This window comes from Budorcas taxicolor, chromosome 8 (genome assembly GCF_023091745.1).
Source record: "Budorcas taxicolor isolate Tak-1 chromosome 8, Takin1.1, whole genome shotgun sequence".
NCBI lineage: Eukaryota > Metazoa > Chordata > Mammalia > Artiodactyla > Bovidae > Budorcas > Budorcas taxicolor.
Window position 1 is genome coordinate 73,263,594 of NC_068917.1, and position 17,226 is coordinate 73,280,819.

Sequence of the window (17,226 nt, forward strand, 5' to 3'; positions counted from 1 at the left end):
AACCCCAGGGAGTGCACAAGGCTTGAGAGATAACCACAGACGGACCTTGGTCACTACCTAGGGTCACTTCCCAGCCTAGTTGGCTCAGGACCAGGCTGCCAAACTTTTGTGCCCTTAAGCCAGGAAAGTAAAAGTGAAAGTCACTCAGTCATGTCCCTCTGTTTGCCACCCCATGGACTATGGTCCACCAGGCTCCTCTGTCCGTGGAATTTCCCGGGGGAGAATACTGGAGTGGGCTGCCATTTCCTTCTCCAGGGGACCTTCCTGATCCAGGAATGGAATCTGGGTCTCCTGCCTCTCAGGCAGATTCTTTACCATCTGAGCCACCAGGGAAGCCCCAAACCAGGAAAGTCGTGGGCAAAGCAGGACTTGGGGAAGGGTCACTGTCCCCCTCCCCCACGCCCCTGCATTCCCGCCTTCCAGCATAGACACGCAGGCTGCCCAGATGGAGTATTATCAGGGATTCCTACTTGACGGTAACCGCAGCTTCGTTTATGAGGCGACCTCCCTGGAAGCCTGTTGCCGCTCTCTCCCGTGGACCCCAGAACTCAGTTCCCCAGTGCAGAGCGGTTTACCTTCCCCTTTGCCGTAGGAGGAACTGGCGGTCCAGGACTTGGCCTCCATGTAGCCCAGCTCCCGGCAGACGACGTGTGCGGCGTGGATGGTGAAGTCGTCATCACACACGGTGCCCCACTGGCCGTCGTAGTACACCTCCACCCGGCCCTCGCTGTGCTTCCGCTTCTGGCCCGCCAGGCGCAGCTGGATCTTGACCACATCGGAGGGCACCTGAGGCCGGTGGTACTCGGGGGCAGGCTCCTGGAAGTACTCGGGGTAGTGGGGCCAGCTCTCGTACTGCGCCAGGCTTAGTGCGGGCAGGAGGGTGAGCAGGGTCAGACAGCGGCAGAGGCAGGAGCTGCCGCGCCGCTCCATCCCTGTCCTGGGGCTGGGGGACCAAATGCAGGCTGGCACTTGGCGCTCAGGACCAACGGGCAGGAGTTTCCTGGAAGAGGGGAGAGGTTCGGGTTACAGACGTCTAGGAAACGGCCAGTGATTTCATTCTCCTTCGCTTAGGATTGAAAGCTCATTCTAGATTCCACCTTCTCTCCTCCCATTGCGCTTCAGCCAGGCAGGTCTAGGAAGTCCTGCCTCTTTGCCCTCCACCCTCCAAGATCTCTGAAATGCTTTTTATCAGCACAGCTTCTGGCAGGAAACAGAGCACACTCAGACTTCATTTGAGGTGAGTTTTTAAAAAGAATATTTACAGGAATTGATTAAAAAAGAGGTGATATCACAATGAAATATTACTCAGCCATAAAAAAGAATGAAATAATGCCATTTGTGGCAACATGGATGGAGCTAGAGATGATCATACTGAGTGAAGTAAATCTGACAGAGAAAGACAAATATTATATGATATCGCTTATACGTAGAATCTTAAAAAAGTGGTACAAATAAACCTACTTACAAAACAGAAATACAGTCACAGATGTAGAAAACAAACGAATGGTTACCAAGGGGGAAGGAAGAACAGGAATAAATTGGGAGATTGGGATTGACATATTATACACATACATATATATGTATAGATATTATATATATATAACAGATAACTAATAAGGACTTATTGTATAGCACAGGGAACTCTATTCAATACTCTGTAATGATCTATATGGGAATAGAATCTAAGAAAAGTGGACGTATATTTATGTATAACTGATTCACTTCGCTGTACCCCTGAAACTAACACAACATTGTAAATCAATTATACTCCAATAAAAATTGACAAAAGAGAAAAAAAGACCCTAGACAGAGATGTGGACAGAGTTCAAAGGACCATGTAATAACCAAGCTGGCCAGAAGGGGTGGCTGTTATCACTGCCAGTCTTGGGGGCAGTGGAGAGCATAGCTAAACCCAGAAGGTGGCTGTTGGAGCTGAGGCTTCAGTGAAGGGTCTCAGAGCCAAATCATAGCAACAGGGGCAAGGGGAACAAGTTCTTGACTTCACTGTCCTCGGGCTTCTAATCTCCTTCTGATGCTCCCCAGTGGTCAAACCCAAGCTGCTGAAGACAAGCTTGTCTCTTGGCGGAGTCTCTGCGGATCTGCCTCCTGGGCACAGGGAGGGTGAAGAGGGAGGGAAGCAGGCTGAAGCGAGGCATAGGATCTTCAGCCCTCTTCCCCCTCCTCACCTCTGTGCATCTCGCTTTCTGGGGCCCAGCTCAGAGCTCGCCTTCTTGGGGGCAGCACTCCTACTGAAGCAGCCCCCCAGGATCTTCCTTCCAACAGGGCTTGTTATCTAGACCTTCTCCTCACCCCTATCCCCAGACACCTTCATATGCCCAAAGAGCCTACAAACTGCTTAAGGGCAGGACTTGTATCTCCTCCTTCTTTGGCTCCTCCAGAGTAAGCATGATAGGTTCAAGGATGTGTCTATGGAATGAAAAGGTGATTTGCTCCCAGGGACTGAGTGGCTGGAAAAATGAAGACGTGAGAGTGTCTGTGAAGAGGGCTCGGGGGGACTCCCAGGTAAGGCAGCCTTCTCCCTCTGGATGTTAGCTGCCCTGAATAGAAGCAGCCTCTTCCGGGTGCTGAGATAACACTACAAGACATCGAGTCTCCGCCTCCACTTGTTCACGGGATGCTGTACCCTCTGCACATATCTGAACCCTCCTATGGCTCCAGGCGTCCAGACACCCCGATATGCTGCCCACACAACCCCCAGATCTCATCATGTTTTATATTCTGGATCTCAAGGTGGTTGAGGTCACTGAATGAGGAGATAGGAGGCAAAACTCCTTAAACAGTTCTAACACAGTGTAACTGAAGTTCTAACTGAACTTTAGTTCTAACTGAAGTATAGCCCCAGAGAGCAGTCCTGAGGCACCTCTCCTGCCCTGGGGGAAGCCAAGGAGGCCTAGGCAACAATTCCGTCCGTTTTTAAGTTTGCATCCCTGAGGGTTGCTGGGGACTGAGTGCAGCCTGCTCTGTACACAGAGGGCAGACATAAAGGCCTTTGTGGTGAACAGGAGAAAGAAAGGTTGAGTGGCCCGTCATCAGGCGGCAAGGGAGGATAGGACAGCAGAGTTGAGGGGAGCACGGATTCTGGAGCCAAGCAGTTTGGCTGATCATCTTTCTGATCCCAACTAGCTGTGTGACATTGGGCAAAATACTTACCCTCTCTGTGCTTATCAATGTTCCTTATCTATAAAATGGGAATAATAATTGTATCTAGCTTCTAGAATTGTTATGAGAATTGACTGAATGGCACATAATAAGCTTTAGAGGAGCATGTGCTGAATAAACATTTTTAATTTTTGTATTTTTAAGATTGTGGTCACCATACCCAGGTGGAGCCTGCTTCTAATTCCAAAATGAGATCCTAGAGCAGAAAATAAAGCCTTAGCTCATGTACCTTGATCCTTCCTTAATTCAGAGAGATAGGAAGACAGTTTTAAAGGACCACAGGTACTTTCTTTCATGGAAGAGGAAGTAGAGTTGGAAGATAGGGTTCCCAAAGGAAACCAGGACCAGCAGGTAAAAGCTACAGGGGAGCATCATACATTATCAGTCGAACAGGTTGTGTGCATGCTCAGTTGTGTCCGACTCTGTGACCCCATGGACTGTAGCCTGCCAGGTTCCTCCATCGTGGAATTTCCCAGACAAGAATACTGGAACAGGTTGCCATTTCCTCCTCCAAGAAACCGTCTTGGCCCAGGGATCGAATCCACATCTCTTGTCTCCTGCATTGCAGGAGATTCTTTACTACTGCACCACTCGGAAAGCCATTAACCAGGTTAGGGCCAATCATATTTCTCGGTTCATGGCACATCACCATCAAGGGAAGACCAGATAACTTCCCAAGAGCAGCCCAGGGGGATGATATAACTTGGAGAGAGATAGTTCCATGTTTGTTGGGGTGGCCTGGTCCTGTCGTGCGCGCCAGGGTGGAGACGTCAGGGCTTGGCAGACAGTCAGGACCAAGGACTTGGGAGGCCCTCTGGTTCACTGGAGGTCCAGCGTCCTCATCCTGTGACTCACAGACAAGGCTAGAAAGTTGTGGGGTTCCTGTAATGGCCACTTGCAACCACAGGCTGACAGGCTAGTATGAGGCTCTGAGAGGATGCCTCATCTCCCCACCCACACTTCATTCCCGTCCCAGCATGCTGCCATCCACGAGTTCATCTATGCCTCACTAGAACCTTGAGGTGCTGGGTGAAACGATGGGGATTCTTATTCTACAAGGGAGGAAATCAGGAACCAGAGAGAGAGGACTTTTCTTATTAGACTTCACCAGAGTTGCTCAGTTCATGCAGGCAAAACCAGAAGTAATCAACCCCAAGTACCAAAACATCAACAATCCACAATCACATATAAAAGCTGTCCATTTCCTCCTGGGACACAGATGCCTTTCAGTCAGTCAGTTCAGTCACTCAGTCGTGTCCGACTCTTTGCGACCCCATGAACTGCAGCACGCTAGGCCTCCTTGTCCATCACCAACTCCGGGACAAACTCATGTCCATTGAGTTGGTGATGCCATCCAACCATCTCATCCTCTGTTGTCCCCTTCTCCTCCTGCCCTCAATCTTTCCCAGCATCAGGGTCTTTGCAAATGAGTCAGCTCTTCACATCAGGTGGCCAAAGTATTGGAGTTTCAGCTTCAACATCAGTCCTTCCAATGAACACCCAGGACTGATCTCCTTTAGTATGGACTGGTTGGATCTCCTTGCAGTCCATGGGACTCTCAAGAGTCTTCTCCACCATCACAGTTCAAAAGCATCGATTCTTCTGCACTCAGCTTTCTTTATAGTCCAACTCTCACATCCATACATGACTACTGGAAAAACCATAGCCTTGACCAGATGGACCTTTGTTGGCAAAGCAATATCTCTGCTTTTTAATATGCTGTCTAGATTGGTCATAACTTTCCTTCCAAGGAGTAAGCATCTTTTAATTCTATGGTTGCAGTCACCATCTGCAGTGATTTTGGAGCCAAAAAAATGAAGTTAGCCACTGTTTCCTCTGGTTCCCCATCTATTTGCCATTAAGTGATGGGACCGGATGCCATGATCATACCAACATTCCTGACTTCAGTATTCCAATGATGCTTCTCTCCTTGCCCTCACTCCAGCCCTTCACGTGTCACCCATCTGATTATACCAGCCTAGACTGCCTTAAGTTTTTCCACCTCAATCAATGTGCTCCATCCATTCCCACCCTTCCCTCTAAAAAGTGTATGTCACAATCCTCCCTGTTCTTCAACATCCTTCCCAGATGTTCCTAATCAGAATCAGTGTCTTCTCGGATTCCCTTTAAAATAGGATCCTGCTTGTGCTTTACCACATTGTCATGTCAGACTCTACCGCCTGCTCAAGTCCCAGGGGCAGAAGACATCTCTGTCATTTCCACACAGTACCCTGTGTTTCTGGCTGCAGCAGACTAGCTTGTAACAGATAACGTTTCCTGCCAAGGAACAACTGGAAAAGGTAGATGAAATGCAAAAAGCATGTATTTGAAGTCACTAGAAAGCTATCGAGGCAGCAAGGACTCAAGAAGCCAAGAATCCAAGAGATGAAAAGCACAGCGAGGTGAACCTGACACTTGTGTCTGCTTTTCCCCTTAAGCCACTTGCCAATTACAAGGCAGTGGCCAACAGGCTGGGAAGTTAAGTAAAACTTCAGGCATCCTCCCAGGACTAAGGGCACAGACACTGGGGTTCAGAGCCTGCCAAGGAGGAACAGTCCTGTTAAACAACCCCAGACTTTCAGATAGGGCTTCTTAAAGAGCTAAACTCTAGAAATTAGGACAGGGTTATGCATTGGAGAAGGAAATGGCAACCCACTCCAGTGTTCTTGCCTGGAGAATCCCAGGGATGGAGGAGCCTGGTGGGCTGCCATCTATGGGGTCGCACAGAGTTGGACACGACTGAAGCGACTTAGCAGTAGCAGTATGTTTTCCATGTTAGAAAGATCTAACATCCGTATAATTGGAATTTCAAAAGAGGAGACAAAGGGCGTCTGGGAGAAATATTTGAGAAGATAGTTGTCAAGAATTATATGAAGCTGATGAAAGCTATCAAGCCCAGGAAGTATAGTTTACAAAGAAAACCATCCTGGGGCACATCAAAATCAGACCATGGAAAATCCAAGACAAAGAGAAACGCTAACAAGCAGCTGGAGTATAAAAGGGTTATCTTCAAAGGAGCAACAATAAGGTTAACAGCTGGACTCTCACCAATAAACAGGAAAACAAAGAAGATAATCACATGACATTATCAGAGGGTTGAAAAAAATAAGTCAACCTAGAATCCTGTACTGCTTGGAGAGGATAAAGGTTTTCACAGAAGTGGTGAGACTGTGTCTTCAGAGAATCCACGAGATGGAAATACTAAAGGGAGTTCCTCAGAGCACAGGCCCAACCATCCTAGATGCAGAATAAAGGAAATGGAAGGGGAGGCTGTGTAGGTAAATCTGAATGAAGATCAACTGTGTAAAATAATAATGTCTCATGGGGTTTAAAATGTATGTGTCACTGGGAATTCCCTGGACCCCACTTCCATCGCAGGGTGCACTGGTTCGATCCCTGGTCAGGGAACTAAGATACTCCATACTGAATAAAAATGTTGAGTTTTAAGCCAGCTTTTTCACTCTCTTCTTTCACTCTCATCAAAAGGTTCTTTAGTTTCTGTTAGCTTTCTGCCATTAGAGTGGTATCATCTGCCTATCTGAGGTTGTACACACAATTAAATGTTTAAATGCATGCCTCTCAACATTCTGCTGTATTAATTCACTTAATGGAGTGAACACCATTATTATCAAGGCTCAGAGAGTTTTGGCAAGTTGCCTCAGTTTGCACTGTTGGTTAAGTGACAAGGCAGGCTCTGAACAAGGGCCAGAAGGGTGACCTGTGTCCTTCATCTCTCTGCTCCATGGCCCCAAGTCCAACACTTGTACCATCCCCTGAGCTTCCTCCCACACAAGAGCTACAGAGGCTTGCAGCTTGTCTATTCATATCTCAAAAAGAAATGGAAAAAATTTGTGGTCTGCAATTTTTTTTAAGAAATTGTAATCTTCGGATTTGCCTTTCTATAAACTTGTCCACCCATATTCACAGAGTCTCCAATCTGTGGAAATGGCCAGGGTTCAACTCCTAATTCTTTCTTTGAAAAGTGCTCCTGAATTTGTTGCTCCTTTTTTGGGGCCTTCTCCTACTCCCTACTCTGGGGGATTGTGAAAAATTAGACCCAGATGCTTCTCTTTTCTTTTAAAAATAGCTTTAATTTTTTCTTTCTTTCTTTTTTTTTTTTTCACTTCCTTATTGCGAAAGTTATACAAGCTGGTAATAAAAATCTGGAGAAGGCAAACAAGTAAAAAGTGGAAAAGAATTTGCACTGGAGAGAATTATTATCAGCACAGTTGTGTCTGCCCCTTCCAGCCTTTTTTCTGTACATCTATGTGCTGTGTGTGCTCAGTTGCTGAGCTGTGTCCAACTCTCTGCAACCCCATGGACTGTAGACCCCAGGCTCCTCTGTCCATGGGATTTTCCAGGCAAGAATACTGGAGTGGGTTGCCATTTCCTTCTCCATCTGCAAATATATATTTCCTCTTAAAACTTCGAAGAATTTTCTACATACTGCTTTGTAAACTGCTTTTCACATTTACCAGTCTACTGCAAATACTATGCCTCACTGACTTTTACAAGATTTACAATGCCTTTTACATTCAGTATTATGGATGTGCCATAAGAGTGAATAATCTTCCCAGTAAATATTTTACTGCTATTCATATCATTGAAATCAATATCCTTGTAGCTAAAACTTCCCACAATCTTGGGATAAATCCCTAAAAGCAAAATTGCTAGGTCAAAGTGCTGGTAAAAAGGGAACTCTTCTGCAAAACAATATTAACTGCCTCCAGAAAGACTGCTAGGGTACACTCAGCTTGCAGTAGGTAGGTTTCCCCACAATCTCAAAATTCCAGCTATGACCATGCTTTCAAAACTTTCTCCATCTGATAAGCAGGGAGGAAAAAGGTATTCTGGTTTAACCAGCATTTCTTTTACTAGTGAGCCTGACCTTTTTTTCTTCAGGTTTTATTGTCCACTTGTATTTCTTTTTTTTTTTCCTGGAAATTATCTCTACATGTCTTTTTAAAATTCCCTTTTCTGTTGTATGTCTTTTCCTTACTACTTTGCAAAATTCATTTTTCACGTTGGTATCCATCCAACCCACAGGAGGAAAACACTGCCAAAGTTGAAAGAAGAGCTTGGGAGGATGGAGAGCAAAATGCCCCAAGGCTACCGCCGCAGCCCTCCCTCTGCCCTGTGTTGGGCTCCATTCTGCCATCCTCTGCAGACCAGAGGCCTTACCTGCTGCTCCCGGGTGCCATTTTCCGTTCTTTACTTGAACTGGGGTTTAGCCCCTTCTTGGGGGAGTCCCCAGCTACTGGGGGTGAGGGTGGCCTATAAGGGAATCTGTTCAGGGTGGTCCCCCTGCTTGTGGTCCCGGCTGCAGTGTAAGTCCAGTGACAAGGTTGTTGGCAGGCTGATGACCCAGTTTAGAACCGGGACCCACCGGGCATCCCCAGGTGCGGGGATGGGAACTGGAGTCTCAAAGCAGACAAGTGGCCAGGGCTAGTAGCCCTTCATCCTCCAGCCTCTGCGCTCTGCACCCCGGGTCCCCTCCCCTCCTAGCGCCTGGGGCCCCTGGGGGAGGGAGTCCTCGAGTCCAGGAGGTGACAGCATGTGGTCCAGGGTGACCGGCACACGTGACCCCATGGGGGCGTTTCAGGTGACCAGGGTCCCGAACGGAGACCACAGGCTGACTCTGCGGCCTTAGCTTCCGGCCCTGCTGCAGCAGTGCTGGGGGCTCAGCAGCCTCCGCTGGCGAATCAGGACTGGTCAGTTTGCGGTTGCCCAGGCTGTACCAGGAGCCCTGGGGGCGGATATCCCCCTCTCTGCTCAAATCGCTCACACGGAGGCGGCGCTGTTGGTGATAGGTGGGGGTCTCACTGGCCCCGGGACCTACCATGGTGCCTGGCACCTGTTGCTGCTGCTAAGTCGCGTCAGTCATGTCCGACTCTGTGCGACCCCATAGACGGCAGCACACCAGGCTCCTCCGTCCCTGGGATTCTCCAGGCAGGAATACTGGAGTGGGTTGCCATTTCCTTCTCCAATGCATGAAAGTGAAAAGTGAAAGAGAAATTGCTCAGTCGTGCCCAACTCTTCGCAACCCCATGGACTGTAGCCCACCAGGCTCCTCCGTCCATGGGATTCTCCAGGCAAGAGTACTGGAGTGGGTTGCCATTGCCTTCTCCAGCACCTGTTGGACACTTATTAAAAATCGATTGGGCAATAACAGTGTAGGATAGCTCAAAGCAGACCCATTCTCATGATGCTTTTAAAATAAGCTCTAATTCTTGATCACAGGTTAAAGGGCTATTGAAAGTGAAGTGAAGACGTCCTCTGTGGTCCAGTGGTTAAGAATCCACCTTCCAGTTCAGGGGAGGAGGGTGGTTCCATCCCTGGCCTGGGAACTAAGATCCCACATGCCCTGGAGGCAACTAAGACCACCCACCTCTACTACTGAGCCCCTGACCCACAACTAGACAGAAGGCTGGGTACCCCATCAAAGATCCCCTGAACTGCCACTAAAACCCAATAGCAGCTGAATAAATAAATATTTTTTTAAAAAGTGAAGTGGATGGAGGGGGTTCCTGACTCTCTCATCTTCCATTGTATGGGTCCTCTGACCTCTCGGCAACCCTTCCTTCTGGTATTTATTGGCACCACTGGTTCCCAGGGAAGAGGATGTTGGGCATCTTGGAATCAGAACATAAGGGTCTGAATTCTGACTTCATCACTTACAGGCTCAACAGATTTGGGGGTACTTTTGGAGCCTTGATTTTCTCTTTTGGTCGTGGAAACAGCCTTCCTTTCAGGTGTGTGTGATGATTAAATGAGATAACATGTGGAAATCCCTAGCACAGAGCATAGCTTCATTTACATGCAGTTTCTTCCTGCCTGCCTGCCATCTCTGAACCCCTGAGCCTTGTACTCAGTAGGCACTCAAATATTAATGAATGAATAAATATAAATTTCTATTTAAATCATCATGCCTTATAAAAACTGCCTTTTCCTTCTGACCTAACTGCATAGGAAAGCAAATTGATAAATCCATTCCATATGAATTTATTGAATTAAGACATTTAACACATTAAGGAATGAATTAGTGATTTTTCTATGAATAGGGAACTTTTATGTTTTAATAAGAAACTCCTAGATGTGAATTTTATGGGTTTTCCCTGTTTTTTTGTTTGTTTGATTTTTGGCCCCACTATGTGGCATGTGGGTTTTAGTTCCCCGACCAAGCACTGAACCCACACCCACCACACTGGAAGCACAAGTCTTAACCACTGGACTGCTGGGGAAGTCCCTATGAATTTTAATAGCTAAATTTTTCATATTGTGTAATGTTGGAAATAAGGGCAATAAGGTTATTCATGAGTAGGTGGACCTTCCCCATGCCCTTCAAATCTGCTGACGTGGGTGCCTCTGAAATGCATTTTGTGTGGGAAAGGGGGTAGACAGACACTGGGGTAATTTATGGGAAGTGAAGATCCCCTGGGCTCCTAACATCTTATCCCAGCATATAGTCAAGGCTTGTGTCTAGTTGAGAGTCATGGGTTACAAAGTTGGATAGAAGAGGCAGAGTGAGGCATGATCTCACCACAACCCAACACAGATGATTTTCAGGGAAATGAATCATTTTGAGACACACCGGTTTGGCCCCAAAAGGATGAGCCTGTAAACCTGTGCTGGACACTGAGGCCCTAAGGGCCCATGAATGCAGGAGGCAGCGAGCGCTGCTGCTGCTGCTGCTCCAAGGGGAGAACGACAGGCCGACCCTCAGGGAGCAGGGATTCCTCAAGTCCCACTTCCTCTGAGAAGCCTGATCTGGTGACTTCTGCCCTCTCTGCTCCCCTCCAACAACGCCCACAGCTGTGCTCAGAGGCTACGGGGTCTGGGTGTCTCCTCCTCCTGCAAGAGTACCAGGCAGCCCCAGCTCGCTCCACTGTCTCCTGACGCCATTTCCAAATAGACACTGGCCACAGTGGGGCAGAAGGGAGGCTTTCGGAGCAATTCAAGAGGCTCCATCTTTTAGCAGGACAGTATCTGAGACAGTGTTGAGAGGCAAATGTGCTTGACCTTTGGAGGGGAAGTCTGGGCCTTTTGGACATTTGCAGACGTTTGGACTGATGGAAGTCACACTTCCCCTCTTCACACCTGTTCTATCAGTCCTCAGTCAGAAATTCTGATTTCACTAAAGAAATAAAAAAGCTGCGTGGAGATGTTAGGTAGGTAGAACAGGGAAAAGGAGTCCAAAATGGCGGTGGCTACAGAAAAGGAAGGGAAAGCCCGCGAAAATGAAACAAAAGAGGGTCCGAGGACCGGAGTGAGGACCTCAGGTAAAACAGACAACACTCCTGGCTGGCCCAGTTTACACAGGACAGGCCCAGGGAGAGACAAACATATAAGTAGAGGAGCCAGAGCCAGCTCTCGCTCTCGCCCCCGCGCGCACGCTGCGGCGCTCTCCTCGTGTCTTTAGATCGACGTGCCCTCACACCTCGAAGATGGATTTTCCTGCTGTCTTCTAGATAAAATAGAGCTGTAACACTGAGCTGTAACACTGCTTTGTCTAAGAGCTATAACACGGTCCATTCGAGACCTGAGAGCTAGAACACGGCCTATCCAAGACCTGAGAGCTGTGACACGCCGAGGGGCTTTCATGTCCGTCACTCCAAATCTTTGTTGTGGCGAGACAAAGAACCGAGGAACATACACTCGCGTGACCGAGATGTATCTGATACCACAGTTCAGAGAGCTTTTAGACAATAGAAAAGTCTATTCTCAGCTTCACCTATGAACACCTCCAAGGTCATCAACAGCCCAAGAATCTACGCCAGTGAGGTTGCATCACCATCCATAATAGAAACTCTGGGAATAGCTTCTACCTTGAACGCAAGCCAACTGGGTCAGCAGAACATTTCTGTAGCTGATTCACACGTACCAAACAAGGCCCAGATTTCACCAACCCTCTCCAGGTATGCAGAGGAAAATTTCACAAGAGGAAGATCCACCTTGCAGAGTCTCCTGTTAAAACCTCATCTGAGTAAAGTCCAGGAACTGCTGCAGCAGATGGACTTAATTCTTCACACTGAATTCTTTGGCTGAAGAGGTGTCATCATCAGGGGGTCAGGGCAAGATGCCCGGGATTCCCTGGTGGTACAGTTGATAAGAATCCACCTGCCAACGCAGGGGACACGGTCCTAGAAAATTTCACTTGCCGCAGGGCAACTAAGCCCCAGCACCACAACTACTGAGCCAGCGCTCCAGAACCCACGAGCCATAGCTGTTGAGCCTGTGCTCCGCAACAAGAGAAGCCACCTCAATGAGAAGCCTGCATACCACAGGGAAGTGTAGCCCCCACTCACCGCAGTTAGACACAGCATTTGCAAAGCAACGAAGACACAGGACAACCAAAAATAAAAATAAATTAAAAAATTTTTTAAAGGCAAGGTGCCCAAGGACCTCAGTATTTGACTAACATGAATAAGAGCCAGCCAGAAATTGACTGTGACCGTGCCTTATCAGAAAGTAGTAAGTTATCTCTCCCTGGGTTGTTGGCTAAGTAGTTGAGGACATTCTTCCATTCAATTCAATCCATTTAAGGATGCAAGTTCACACAGTTGATACTTTAAGCATTGCAGACAAGAAGCCCTGTAGCCCCCAGGGGGTGTCTGGGAGAGATGGGGAAAGAATTCCTTGACAGACCCAGCACTTTAAATCCCAGACATTCCTGATAAACATCAGCCAGAATCAGCTCACCTTCCCCAAGAGTCTAGAGCACCCCCTGCATGCAGCCACCCCTTCAGGCAGTCTGCATATTCATCCTCTGTGGAGAATGGGGTGCGCATAACAGCACCTCCGTATCGCCGCTAAGCAGCACAGCCCAGTGGTGTAGAGCCACACAGAACTGGGTTCAAATCCCTCTTCTATCACACATTAGCTCTGAGACCTCAGGCACACTCAGATTTTCTAAGTCTCAAAATTTCATCTATAAAATGGAAATGATATGCATGTGTGTGATCAGTCACTGAGTCGTGTCCACTCTATGCAACCCCACGGACTGTAGCCCAGCAAGCTCTTCTGTCCATGGGATTCTCCAGGAAGAATACTGGAGTGGATTGCTGTTTCCTACCGCAGGGGACCTTCTTGAACTAGGGATGGGACCCGCATGTCTTATATCACCTGTATTGGCAGGTGGATTCTTCACCACTATGCCTCTTGGGAAGCCACAGAAACAATATGTACTTAAAAGCAGCTTTTTGAAGGAAAAAAACAAGCAATATTGTCATTTCAGGCCTCTCACAAAAGACAAAGATCATGTTTCTTAAGTTTCTGACCCATGGTGGGTGGTCCCCCAAAATCAGGTAAAATATTTTGGTTCAAACAGGTATTGCCTGATAGATTTTTTTTTAACCTTTTTTTTTTTTTTTTACATTTATTTGGCTGCATCAGGTCTTCGTTGCATCATCAGGGATCTTTGTTGTGGCACACGGATTCTCTAGTTGTGGCACACAGGCTCCAGAGTGTGTGGGTTTAGTTGCTCCAAGGCAAGTGGGATCTTAGTTTCCCAAACAGGGATTGAACCTGGATCCCAGGTCCCCTGCATTGCAAGGTGGATTCTTAGCCGCTGGACCACGAGGGAAGATCCCTTCCTGCTAGAGCTGACTCAAGTTGTTCAAGTGCTAACTACCATTTTGGTTGATGCTAAATGCTTTTCCCTGGTCAGTAAAGAATTAACCTGCAATGCAAGAGCCTGCCTGCAATGTGGGAGACCACTTGCAATGTAGGAGACCTGGGTTTGATCCCTGGGTTGGGAAGATCCCCTGGAGAAGGAAATGGCAACCTACTCCAGTATCCTTGCCTGGGAAATCCCATGGACAGAGGAGCCCGACCAGCTAGTTCACGGGGTCACAAAAAGTCGGACACGACTTGGGGACTAAACCACCACCACCAAACTGTATAATGTAAGTGGTTGTATTTAATTTTGTGCTTCAGATTTCCCCAAGTGTTATTAATATTTAGGAACCCTCAAGGATGAGCTTAGGTAGTTCCTCCTGGATTCAGCTCTTGAAAGAAAATACTTGAAAACTAGAGACAGACATTTTTCCAAAGAATACACAATATTAGAGAAAAGCTTAGGTACCAAAACAAAAGGTCTGTTTACATGTGCTGTGTAAACTATGTCGGTGCTAAATTGTGCCAAATTCCATGGGAATGGCGTCTTCAGTGCCTACAAACAAGACTGTCAAACAGGCCTGAAGTCAACCAATGCTTCCTGGTCTTGCTGGGAGTTGGGGCTCAGGATGTGGTCAGAGGGAGAGAAAAAAGTTCTAAGCCTGGATCTTGCTGAGATTTCTCAGTTCATTGTGAACAGTGCTCCTTCAACTGATTCACATAATCTGTTGTAGTCCAAAACATATCACCCCTGGAACTTTCCAGTACATTCTAGAAATGCTGATTTTTATATTTTATTGAAGCTTAGTGAATTTACAATGTTGTGTTAACTTCTGCTGTACAGAAAAGTGACTCAGTTATATACACATTCTTTCAAATATTCTTTTCCATTATGGTTTATCCCACATATTGAACATAGTTCCCTGCGCTGTACAATAGGACTTTCTTGTTTATCCATTCTATATGTAACAGTTTGTATCAGCTGACCTCAAACTCCCACTTCATGACTCCTCCATATCCCCCACCTTTGGCAACTGAAAGTCTAGAAACACTGATTTCTATGATTCCAGGCATGGCACTGTACTGATAATGGATGACTATTTGAAAGTCTTTTACTTAATTTGGACCCAAAGGGGCTTCAAGAAGAAAAGGAGATGCAAAACTGGAATTTCCAGCGTCCTTTTCTTAGGCTGTTCTTTTGATAGCTGAATTTTTCCACTTAGGAAGGAACATCGAAGGCGTACTCAAAAAAAAAAAAAAACAAACTCTGAGTCTCAAGATTTCCTTGGGACTACTCAAATATTTGTTTCTTTTCCCCTAAAAGCAATCCTGTCTGAATGACATCATCATCTACCTGAGAAAAGGCATTCTATAGTGTAGAACTTGCGGCAGCAATAGTATTTTCTGAAAAGTTGAGTCACTTTGGACTTCCCCAATGCAGTCTTAAATGATACAACAGACCTCAGCCTCTTACCACTGACACCCGACTGTCAAAAGATACCCAATATAACCAACTATTTCCTAGTCTATAACAAAGACATGTGGGCCTTCCCTGGTGTACAGCAGTAAAGAATCCACCTGCCAATGAAGGAGATGTGAGTTTGATCCCTGGGTTAGCAAGATTCCCTGGAGTAGGAAATGACAACCCACTCCAGTATTCTTGACTAGAGAGTCCCATGGACAGAGGAGCCTGGTGGACTACAGTCCATGGGGTCGCAAATTTAGTGACTAAACAACAAAATAAAGATATGCATAGATAAGGAAGGGAAACACACTGTAAAACTTCTACACGTGGGATTTCCCTGACTGTCCAGTGGTTAAGACTCTGAGGTTCCCCTGCATGGGGTGTGGGTTCCATCCCTGGTCAGAGAACTAAGATCCCACACTCTGCACAGTGTGGCCAAACAAGAAAACATCATTATACACTATTTGTGGATAGTGCATTTAGCAAAAAAAGGACTGTTCTTAACAAACTGATCTTCTTAACTCCTTCTACCTACCAACATGACCAACATGACCATCTGGGGCCAGAACCTTCTACAACTGGCCTCCCTTGGGCTCCAGCTTTGCATGATGGGCCTCCCCTTCTCTGAGCCATGGTAGGTAAATGGCTCCTTGCTCCCAGCACTTGCTCTGTATCTTGTGTTCTGGCCCCCCAGTAATGGGCCCACTGTTCCCATTGGGAAGCACTACATCAGCAAGCATGGGGCTCCCCAGTCGGGAGCAGTGGCCCTTGATGCAAAGGCCACTTGCTTAGTGTCTCTGAACAATAGAGCAAGGAGCTCAGCTGGTTTTTTTCACCCAGACATAGTTCTCTGCTTGATGTCTCTGCCAGACATCGGCACTCAGATCTGGGGTCAGAGGTGGGATGAGGGCTGTCTCCTCCATCAGACCCTCCCCCTGACACCCACCAGGAGATTCCTGCTCTAGTAGCAGAAGTGATGAATGGTCCTCTTTCATGGCCCAGAGCACACCGGAGAGGCTACCCCAGCTGTGGTCGCTTGCTGCTCCTGGCCCCACACGGAACACATTCCTCTCTGGAGGAGGGCTGTCTTGGGTGGACAGTGAGTGATCAGAGAATGAGGGAAGCAGGAGGGGACAAGGGGGCCCTTTTGAACCACCTCAGACAAGAATGCAGACTCTGACACCAGGCTTGTCCAGGGCTGGTCCATCTGGCTTCTGGCTAAAGAGTCCACCTCCGTCCTGTCTATTTCTGGCCACAGGGTGGGAATGTTCAGGGCCCAGTGAAATGGCCAGAAGGTAGGCATCCAGAGCTGAATTTCTGTCCACTTTCAGAAAGAGGCCTTTGTCTGGCATAATTTGTTGTGACCGATTGGGGTGCCCCACAGTCCGTCTCCGGCCCTGGGTGGAATCTCATTTTGACCAGGCTGCTTCCTGGGGGGGATGAAGGTACAATTTCAAACACTTTAAAATGAACCACTGGAGACTGTCAGATGGAATCAGAACAGGAAAGCCAAATATATAGTGTCTGTAAGAGATACAACTTTTAATTAATTTATTTATTTGGGGCTGTGCTGGGTCTTCATGGCTGGCTTTCTTTAGTTGCAGCAAGTGGGCTTTTCCTTGCAGTGGCTTCTTTTGTTGCAGAGCACAGGCTCTAGAGTACTGGCTCAGTAGTTCTGGCATACAGGCTTAGTTGCCCTGAGGTATATGGGATCTTCCTGGACCAGGGGTCGAACCCATGTCCCCTGCATTGGCAGGCAGATTCTTAACCACTGGACTACCAGGGAAGCCCTAAGAGACACATCTTATCTCTACAGATTGTAGCCCATAAAGAAGGGGCAGTTGCTCTTGGTCAGTCGCTCAGTTGTGTCTGACTCTTTGCGACTCCATGGACTGCAGCATGCCAGATTTCCCTGTCTTTTACTGATTTCCCTGTCTTTTACCATCTCCTGGAGTTTGCTCAAATTT

The 17,226-nt window shown here is 47.4% G+C and overlaps 1 protein-coding gene across 1 annotated transcript in view; it reads right to left on the bottom strand.

The window, feature by feature from the left end:
- LOXL2 (lysyl oxidase like 2) overlaps nt 1-17,226 on the bottom strand; it is a 114,536-nt gene that overhangs the window by 80,885 nt on the left and 16,425 nt on the right. Inside the window, exon 2 of the mRNA XM_052644744.1 lies at nt 576-1,000. Within this exon, the coding sequence (XP_052500704.1) occupies nt 576-930 (355 nt within the window). The 5' untranslated portion in view covers nt 931-1,000. The remainder of the gene's footprint in view (nt 1-575; nt 1,001-17,226) is intronic.